Source organism: Amphiprion ocellaris, chromosome 12, assembly GCF_022539595.1.
Source record: "Amphiprion ocellaris isolate individual 3 ecotype Okinawa chromosome 12, ASM2253959v1, whole genome shotgun sequence".
Taxonomy (NCBI): Eukaryota; Metazoa; Chordata; class Actinopteri; family Pomacentridae; genus Amphiprion; species Amphiprion ocellaris.
This window is the reverse complement of record NC_072777.1, coordinates 44,496-55,093: the sequence shown is the minus strand read 5'-3', so window position 1 is coordinate 55,093 and position 10,598 is coordinate 44,496. Positions and strand designations below refer to the sequence as shown.

The following is a 10,598-nucleotide window of genomic DNA, read 5'->3' as shown; positions in this document are numbered from 1 at the left end:
TTAGAAATGTTTATAGTATTATACAGCAAGTTTTTTAGAGTATATACTAACCGTTAACGTTCATGTTACTAACCTGTCTGTTTTGCCTTTTTGTTATTTTTGTTTTTGTATGTAAGCTGCTGAATATTTAGAATTTCCCTCGGGATTAATAAAGCGTCTGTCCGTCGAGTCGTCGGATCCTCTTGATCCTCATCAGGGTCATGGGGGGCTGGAGTCTATCCCAGCTGACTGCGGGTGAAGGCAGGGGACACCTGGACAGGTAACAGTCTATCACAGGTTCACCTGGACAGGTAACTGTATCACAGGGCTATACAGAGAGACAAACATTCACACCTATGGACAGTTTAGAATCACCAATTGACCTCAGCATGTTTCTGGACTGTGGGAGAACCTGGAGGAAACCCACGCATGTACAGGAGAACATGGAGACTCCATGCAGGAAGATCCCAGGAAGGCTGGGACACAAACCGAGGATCTTCTAGCTGTGAGGCGACGGAGCTAACCACCAAGCTACTGTGCAGCCTGCTGCTACTATTATTTTTTTTATTGTCTAATATTCAGATTATTGTCCAGATGAGTAGTTGATCATTCTGTTAATCGCTTGTCAGAAAATTGGTTTAAAAAAAAAAAAAAAAAAAAATATGGGATGCCAGATTGAACAGGCCACACACCTGAATATATTGAATTTGTAATAGCAACAACAACAACCTGGTTGTGTCACATTTCTGTGTGTTACAAAATGTGTTAGGTGGGAAATAATAATAATTAGAATTACTATGATGTCAAAAACGTACAGAGGAAGGAGAAAATGAGATTGAAAACCTAAATGTAGGATCTAAAATCATAAAGTGGACATAAATGCTTTCTTACAGTGACATAAAAAAACTGAAAATACACACATTTGACTTTTTTCTTAAAAAGTGATGCATTAGATGAGAATAATTGTCAGAATAATTCAAACCCAATTTGCTGTTGCTGTCAGCTGTTTTGTGTAGGTATTATGTTTGAAAATGAGAAGACCAAATGCAGTTGTCTTTTGTGCTTTTTTTTTACTTGACTTTTATTTCTAAAAATGTAATTCTCAGTACCTCAGCTAAAATGCTGTGCAATTATGTCTCACTGGGGCATTCAACAGACTCACTGTCAAAACAACCACTTGTGATTTCTACTGTTAAAGTTTTGCAGAGGTTTTAGCTAAGTGTGTGTACATGTGTAATTGTGGTGCATAACCTTTCATGCTTCTGTTTAAATTGCTTGAAGCGGACCAGCGGTCATCAAGCTTTCTATATCAGCAGAACGATGGTGCCGCCGCTGTTTGCTAACATGGTTCACTTTGTGTGTCTCTGCAGGGGGAGGTGGTGCACTGGCTGGCCTGTTGGCTGGATGCAGCCTGCAGGAAGGGCTCCACTCCCACAGTGGGTAAAGGACTGATGGAGGGAGGATCCTTCACTCGTCCAAACTCAGGTCAGACGCTGGCGCCTCTGCAGGACAATAATCCAGTAAAACCTGCCTCTGAATACGGCCCAATGCATAAAAACACTCAACTATTTAAAAAAACTAATGGATTCTGGTTAAATGTCTTTTATTCTTTTAAAGCTGTGTAATCCTTCAAACTACTGGATCATGAACTATGTGTTTGCAAACTCAGGCTTTGCCAAAGTGAGTTGAAAAATGTCAGCAGTTGTTCAGTGAGTTATTTTAAACAGGAGCCAGTGAACAAGCACAGTAGACCTGTTTTTATATCTCCTCTTTGTCTGTGTCACAGAGCTACCTCAGGTTATAAACATTTCTCAGAGAGCCCATAGTGTACACATTTAGAGGTTCCGAATTGATTTTGTGGGTCGAGTAGAATGTTTACAAGTATTCATTTTCAAAAAACACATTATTTTAACATGAGTATTGGGATGTAGCAGCATCAGAAGAAGCTGCTCATTCTTTGTTTGAGGCCAAACTAGCCACCAGGCAGGCGTTTTGTGTTACATGGTGATGTAGATCAGTAACAGAAGAAATAACTGCACTCTGAATGAGATATTGTGATATGATGATAACAACAGAGCAGCCCCTTATTCATATGATTTCTGAAAACAGAAATATGTGAACTGGTGATTCCAACACAAGAATGATCCAGGATTAGAAAACGAATGCGTTTAACCTGCTGTCTTTAGATGCTCTGCCAAGGTGGTTGTTGAGTTGTGATATTAAAAAGTTTTTTGCAAAGTTTATCTTCGATTTTAACAAAAATGCAACCACACCATCAAGATGACTTCTTCGACTTGGTATCAGACTATTTAGTTCAGCCACTAAACTGAAAATGTTTTCCTGTTCTTTTTTAGACTTGTCGTTCTTTAACATCTGGGCTAGTTTCATTCTTAAACCTACTGCTGAGTTTTTCTTATCTTAAAATGGATGTTTGACCACACACAGCAGTGAGCATGACTGATAAAATGCTGTAGAGTGAATTTATCTGACAAAAATCTGAGTATTTTTCTGTTTTTTCTCACTATTCAGTAACAGACACATCAATAATGCTTGAGTACTTGGAACCCAAAATGTGAAAACGGATTTCATACTAAGTTCTGTTATTATTTTCCTTTGGTGCCTGCTCAAACCTCTGGATGGTGTAAAACAATTCTCACTGCAAGAAAACCCTTGTTTTTATTATTTTACAGTGGAAAGTTAGTTGCTTTGTGTGAATGCTTTTTGACACTTGTGTCTGTTGAGCAGGTTCGTTTTTTGAGATAGAAAACAAACTACTACTTTCCAATTAAGCTGTTTATTTTCTGCCATCAGTGTCTCAAAAGAATCTTGATCAAGGACCTTTTCTGTCTGGAACAGCCTCCCAGAAAATGACAAAGTCTGATATGAACAGAACATTTTATACCGTATTGTGAAATGTGATTGGTTATTGAACACAAACATATCATTCAAATATTGAACAGTGATTGGCTAAAGGTGGGGATAACCGTGGTGTAGACTTAGCTCTCCCATTGGTTGGTGCACAGATACGTCCATATCTCTGGCACACGATTCATCCAATCTCCAGGAACCATCCTGTAAAAGAACCTCCTAGAACCCTCTTCCCTCTCTCTACCTGTCAGTCTTATTCCTCTGTTAACTGAGATGTGATGCAGCTGCTGGTGGTGTCTCATAGGGAGGATTATTATGGTTTCCACTCTTAAACAACCTTGAGTTTAGCGGTTTCAGTAAAATTAGTTGTTTTATTATAAGGACATAGGAATGTGCTGTGTGTGTGAAAACACTCTTTGTACTGGTGTGTGTGTGTGTGTGTGTGTGTGTGTCTGTGCGCAGCTGTAGCTTTCCAGCCTGACCTGTGTGTATCCATCATGTATTTAACCCTTCAGAGCCTGGGGTTAATTCTCTCTCTCTATTCAGGTCAACACAACTCATACATTAATTACACAACAAATGGTTATTAATATTGTAATGTCTGTATATCTTATATAGACATAAAATATAATGAGGCGAAACGAGAGTGGTGTCTTTCAATGTGTTTACTTCTGAACTGCCAGACCAGACTGCCAAACATGGGGTAACAGGCATCCCATAATACCTTGCGCAGGTACTTCTTAAAGTGACCATAACACTGTTTTATACATTACAAATATCAATATTGTATTACTCATATGTGACATCAAGTTCAGTGTTCAGCTAGCAGTGCCTTAAAAAAATAAATCCTAACATGTCCTTGTCTCAGTCTGATCCAGTTCTTCTCTAAGATGAGGAAGTGGGCCGACATGTCCAACCTCTCGCGGGACTTCAGGCTACAAATGGATGGCTGGAGCGAAACTTTGAGGTCTCCACCGTGATCTTCCGCAAGTTTGATGTCTTGATTTAGTAGTAAGAGACTTCCTTTTTGTCCAAACCATTTGACTCTGATGGTGTGTGTCCACTGCATTCAATGTTCAACAAGTGAGCAATGGTTTTGTTTCCATGAATATAAACATATATGAAGAGTACATTGTAGTCCAAATTGTTATCCTGGTCATAAAACTGTTCACCAAGAAGTGTTTCTATTGGAGAGCTGTTACAGTTTAGGGCTGCATGTGGCAAAAGGCTGCTCGAAAATAATAAAAGTTGCTATATTTAACAATAGCGCTTCTAAGCATCCAACTTATACTTACTCCTTGAGTGCTCTTTGCTACTGTGACCTGGAAATCAGTCCCCTCCACCATCATGGAGGATCTTCCAAACCTTTAAATGCTCAGTAAGGAGAGTGGAGCTTAGTGCGAGTAAACACAGCTGTGTTCTACGCACAGTAACGACAGGTTATGTTTCTGTGGTTTAGTGTCTCACACACACACACACACACACATATTATTTATCTTTAGCTGCAGTATTTTTCCTCTAATATTCTTCTTTTACTGCAGCATTTTAGCTCTAATATTCATCTTTTACTGCAATAGTTTAAATGTATAAGAGCTCATTGTTTGCATCTATTGTACTGCAACTAATGTATTGCATATATTATACTACAACTAATGTATGACAGCTAATTTTTTACAGTAACGTATTAGAGCTAATGCTTATCATCAATTGTACTGTTAGATCTAATGTGCTACAGCTAATGAAGCCTGAGTGTTGACCAAATGACCACAAAAAGACACAAAATAATCACAGAAACAAAAAATTTGAACAAAAACACACAAAAATGACCGCAAAGAGACACAAAATGACCATAAAGAAATGCAAAATGATCACATAACCAAAAATAAAACAGAAAAATGAATACATTTGAAGGGACTGAACAGGAAAACAGTGTGACTTTTGACTTCTTTCAAAGCTGTTTCACTGTAATCGTGTTTTGATAGATAGATAGATAGATAGATAGATAGATAGATAGATAGATAGATAGATAGATAGATACAAACTTTTATTATTTGGATGATGTTCATTTTGTTGTTGACTATCATAGGATAACGTTATTTCTTTTACACCGACAAATCAAAAATAAGATGGTTTCACCTTAGCTGACATGTTTCAACTGCAACTGCAGTCTTCTTCAAAGCGTCATCTGGCGTGTGCTGACGTGTCCTTTTTATCATGTGACCAGTCTGACAGATCTGTCAGAATCTGTCAGATAGGCCACGCCCCCCGCCGTCCGGTGGTCTCTGGAGGATGGAGTCCCAGGTATTAGAGGGTGTAGTCCCCCTCGTCCCGGTTCATGGAGCAGCTCGCCTGCTTCCTGATCTCGATGGCCTCCTTGATCCATCGTTTATGTTTGTTGGTCTCTGATGTTAAAATCCTGCCCCCTGTCCCAGTCCATGATAAGATTATTTCTTTTGCAGTGATCCCTGATGGCTGATTTTTTGTTTTCTTGTTCGGCTTTTTCTTTTTGTGTTCTTGTGAGTCGTCCAGTTCATTCATTTATTCATGGCATCAGACCACATGAGTCGATAACAGCCTCGTGGCCTCTCATTAACCCCTGCCGTTCCCTGGTTCCCTCCAGATGAGTCGTGGCCCCTCCAGTCAGGAAGCAGCAGCGGAGAGCTCTCTGGATCAGGAGAGGCCCAGGCCGAGGCCCTGTGGTGGGGACACCACCTGCAGGTGGCGCTGGTCAACACGGTGGCCTTCAGGGGCATCTGGCAGAAGCAGTTTCTGTTCACCAACTCCCAGAACCTGCCCTTCATCCTGTCTGATGGGACTCCCATCAAGATGCCCATGAAGTACCAGGCTGCAGAGGTCAGCTTTGGTAAGAGACCAGAATCATCCACTGGATGAGCTTCTAGGATGTAGTTAGAAGGAACTGTTCAGTTTAGTTATAGAGTGTATATACAGTGTATTATATGACTGGGTGTAATTCTGTGATTAGTTTCACTCATCTGAAGTCGCTTCTGCTGCACGTTTCACGCAGCATCCTCCCCTTCTGCTCTCCCTGTGGTTGCTCTTATATATATATATATATATATATATATATATATATATATATATATATATATATATATATATATATATATATATATGTATACACACTATATTGCCAAAAGTATTCGCTCACCTGCCTTGACTGGCATATGAACATAAGTGACATCCCGTTCCTAATCCATAGGGTTCAATATGACGTGGGTCCACCCTTTGCAGCTAGAACAGCTTCAACTCTTCTGGGAAGGCTGTCCACAAGGTTTAGGAGTGTGTTTATGGGAATTTTTGACCATTCTTCCAGAAGCACATTTGTGAGGTCACACACTGATGTTGGACCAGAAGGTCTGGCTCTCAGTCTCCACTCTAATTCATCCCAAAGGTGTTCTATGGGGTTGAGGTCAGGACTCTGTGCAGGCCAGTCAAGTTCATCCACACCAGACTCTGTCATCAATGTCTTTATGGACCTTGCTTTGTGCACTGGTGCACAGTCATGTTGGAAGAGGAAGGACCAGCTCCAAACTGTTCCCACAAAGTTGGGAGCATGGAATTGTCCAAAATGTCTTGGTATGCTGAAGCATTCAGAGTTCCTTTCACTGGAACTAAGGGTCCAAGCCCAGCTCCTGAAAAACAAGCCCACACCATAATCCCCCCTCCACCAAACTTTACACTTGGCACAATGCAGTCCCACAAGTATGGTTCTCCTGGCAACCACCAAACCCAGACTGGTCCATCAGATTGCCAGATGGAGAAGCGTGATTGGTCACTCCAGAGAAGGTGTCTCCACTGCTCTAGAGTCCAGTGGTGGCTGCTTTACACCACTGCATCCCACGCTTTGCATTGCACTTGGTGATGTATGGCTTGGATGCAGCTGCTGGGCCATGGAAACCCATTCCATGAAGCTCTCTGCTGAAGCACTGTTCTGGAGCTAATCTGAAGGCCACATGAAGTTTGAAGGTCTGTAGTGATTGACTCTGCAGAAAGTTGGCCACCTCTTGGCACTATGCTCCTCAGCATCCACTGACCCCGCTCCGTCAGTTTACGTGTCCTACCACTTGGTGGCTGAGTTGCTGTCGTTCCCACACACTTCCACTTTCTTATAATACAGCTGACAGTTGACTGTGGAATATTTAGGAGCCAGGAAATGTCACGACTGGATTTGTTGCACAGGTGGCATCCTATCACAGTTCCACGCTGGAATTCACTGAGCTCCTGAGAGCGAGTCATTCTTTCACAAATGTTTGTAAAAGCAGTCTGCAGCCTAGGTGCTGGATTTTATACACCTGTGGACATGGAAGTGATTGGAACATCTGATTCTGATTATTTGGATGGATGAGCCAATATTTTTGCATATATACACACACACACATATATATATATATATATATATATATATATATGTATATCCAGTGAATTTAAAAGAGCAGTATTTCTATGAACATTTGGAACTTCAGTTATTTAAACTTCTTCGATGGTTGTTCAATAACATTTGTCAGTGACAGTTCTGATCATCATCAAGGTGATGTTTGACTGTTTCTTTGTCATTTTCTGAACTAAATGACATTAATCCCTCTCTGCAGCTGATCCCAGTGGAGCTTCTACCATCTGTTTCTCATCAACCAGTTCCTCTATCAGACATGCAGCTCCACATTTATTAGAAACTCACTGTTATCTCTGTAATCTCTTTATTTTCCAGTCCTGCCTGTATTTAATTACAACCTTGTTCCATTCAGAACATTTAAATACATTTTCTTTCACCATCCAATAATTGTTTATTATCACAGTGACAAGAGAAAATGTTTCACTTTCTCGATATTTAATAAAATGTTTAGTTAAATATGTTTGGCATTTACAAATGATGTGAGTCGTTTCTGTTTCTACTCTGGTGTTGTCTTTCTTTTAATCTGTTGGACATGGTTCTGTGACGTTTAAAGTGAAATCAGGTGGAAATAGACCTGAGCTAAACTCTACTGATGACTGAATCAGAAGAAGTCCTGACCTCATTGATCTCCTCTCAGGTCAGCTCAGGACGGGATCGGATCAGCGCTACACGGTTCTGGAGCTGCCGTTCCTGGGCCGCTCCCTGAGCCTGCAGGTGGTTCTACCCAGCGAGAGGAAGACGCTACTGTCCTCCCTGGAGGCTCAGCTCACACAGCGCCACCTAGCGTCCTGGGTCACCGGCCTGCGCAGAACCAGGATGGACATCTTCCTCCCAAGGTAGAGAACAATGCTTCAGGATTAGAGACTGGTTCAGGACTTGCAGACTCTTCATGAGGCTTGGTTCATAAACATGGATCTTCTTCTGGTGTTTCCAGATTCAGAATGCAGAACAAGTTCAACCTGAGGTCGGTGCTCCCCGCTATGGGCATCAGCGACGCCTTCAACCCCACAGCAGCCGACTTCACCGGGATCTCAGGTCAGTCCATCAGTTCATAAACATCCAGGATGTCCTTCAGGTTTAATCCCAGGTTCTTCAGGTATCTGACAGTTTGTTCCTTCTGAAGTGGAGGAGGGTCTCTATGTGTCTGATGCCTTCCATGAAGTCAGGATAGAAGTCACGGAGGACGGGACCAAAGCAGCTGCTGCTACTGGTGATAATATGATAGATATTAATATAACAAATAGATATTAATCCTACTGTTGTCCTCATTTACGGGCACCAAAAAATATTGTTTCCTTGTCTGAAAAAAGATCCAAAAATTCAGCAAAAAAATTCCCCAAATTTCTGAAAATTTGCAAAAGCTTCAGAAGAAAACTCCAATAATTCCTTAGAAGTTTCCCTTAAAAGTTTTATTTTAAAATAATCCCCCAGATTTGGCAAGAAAATTCTTGTAGATATTTTCAAGAAATGAGTAAAAATATTCCAAAAAAATCTATCTAAAGTGATTATATATATATCAGTAAAACTTCTACTATTGTCTTTAAGTACATTCACAAAAAAAATCAATCAAAATCCAGTGAAATTCGCTGGATTTTGGTTGATTTTTTTATGAATGTTGTTGAGAAACATTTTAACATTTTTTTTTCCACCAAAAAAATGTTCAACAATTTCCCCAAAATGTTGAAAATGTGGACATCAGAAGTTTCACTGTGAAAATATTTTTTTCCCACATTTTCAAAATTTAAAACAGGGTCAATTTTGAGCCGCAGGACGACACGAGGGTTAATAGAACAGAACAAACCAACTGTCTAAAGTTTCTAAAACATGATTTTCTATCCCTGCAGCGATGGTCCTCCTCAAAAGATCCCGAGCTCCAGTTTTCAAAGCAGATCGGCCGTTCTTATTTCTACTGCAACAGGTTCACACAGGTATTTACTTCACATCATACAGATGTTTTCAATGTTTTAGTCTAGAAAAGCACCCTAGTCAGGGTATGCTGTTTGACATTTTAGTTTTAGTATGAAAATAAATAGATCTTTGAATGACTTGCACTGATCAGACACTACAGAAATACTCAGTGGAGCAGACAGGTTTGAGCTGAGCATCAACAGGTGACCTATCCTTGAGCTCCTGGAGGGTTTTTGTGAACAGAAGCTTTGGAACACGTGTGTGAATTACTCCTGTTGGACCTTCTCTCTCAGAAGTTTAAAAATGACATTAATAAATAATCTGTTTCTGTTCTGTGATTCATGTTCAGTGGTGAAATAAAAAACCATCCAGGAAGCTTTTCTACATTGATGCAACGTTTCCCAGAGCTTCATCTGATGACTTGAAACAGAACTGACCTGCTGATGGAGGACCTGTTGAAGAACCCTAACCCTGTAACTGATGAAGATAAAGAAGAAGGTTTTCCTGTCAGGTGTAACTGATGATGATGAAGGTTTTCCTGTCAGGTATAATTGATGAAGATGAAGGTTTTCCTGTCAGGTGTAAATGATGAAGGTGACGATGGGGGACGACTGGGGGACCCTGACGGGGTGAGCTGGTGTCTTCATTTGCACAACTGACTTCCCCTCTTGGACGTCCCTTAGTTCTGCCCCTAGTTCTGCTGCTACAGGCCTAGGCTGCTGGAGGACTTCTCTGGATGCACTGAGCCCTTCTCTATCTACCATTATATTTAATATATATATACCATTATTGCATTACATTCACTCTGTTTCTCCCTGTGTCCTTTCTCCGAGTGTCCCTGATCCCAGAGCTGGATGCTTCAGATCTGTGGTGGTTCTCCCACCAACTGGCCTAATCTCCATCTGTGGGATGCTGCTGCTGCTGACCTTCCTCCAGCCCACTGCTTCCAGCTGCCCATTTCCATCAATCTACTCTGCATCACCCTCACTATACTTGATTTGCTCGTCTACATATTTTTGAATTTACCACCAGCTATATATGTAGTATATTTAATGCCAGAGCCATACACCATAGCAGTAAACTATAATCAGTTTCCAGCCCAGAGGGATATATGCACAGATTTTTTAAAATACCACGTAGAAGACTATATACAGGAAGATGAGGTATCAGTTCTTGCACATAGATATACAACAGTCCTTTATTACTCCCCAGGTTAGGGGAAATTTCCAGTGTTAGAGCAGCAAAAATCTTTCAGAGCAGCACTAACTACAGTTTACTACAGTAAAGATAATAATTATAATAACAATAATATATACAAGAATGAAAAATGAATAAATACAGTATTACTACACTATAAGTGACATCAGCATAAAGTGGCTTGTGGAATACATGTAATTGTAAAAGTGCAGAAAATGCCAGCAGTGCAAGGAGG

The 10,598-nt window shown here is 40.6% G+C and overlaps 1 protein-coding gene across 5 annotated transcripts; it reads left to right on the top strand.

Annotated features, from left to right (window-relative positions):
• The first annotated feature begins 1,088 nt into the window (after positions 1-1,088).
• On the top strand, positions 1,089-9,544 carry LOC111583557 (probable serpin E3). Of its 5 annotated transcripts, XM_055015715.1 has the most exons (8): positions 1,089-1,464; positions 3,716-3,858; positions 5,468-5,710; positions 7,896-8,094; positions 8,193-8,293; positions 8,382-8,468; positions 9,103-9,186; positions 9,516-9,544. In XM_055015715.1, the coding sequence occupies exons 3-8, from the start codon at positions 5,674-5,676 to the stop codon at positions 9,524-9,526; spliced, it is 519 nt and encodes a 172-aa protein (XP_054871690.1). In that variant the 5' UTR covers positions 1,089-1,464; positions 3,716-3,858; positions 5,468-5,673; the 3' UTR covers positions 9,527-9,544. The 5 variants fall into 5 exon arrangements, with proteins under 5 accessions (XP_054871690.1, XP_054871692.1, XP_054871687.1 ...); XM_055015717.1 differs by lacking the exon at positions 8,382-8,468; XM_055015712.1 differs by lacking the exon at positions 9,516-9,544 and having other exon boundaries at positions 9,103-9,295.
• The last annotated feature ends 1,054 nt before the right edge of the window (positions 9,545-10,598 follow it).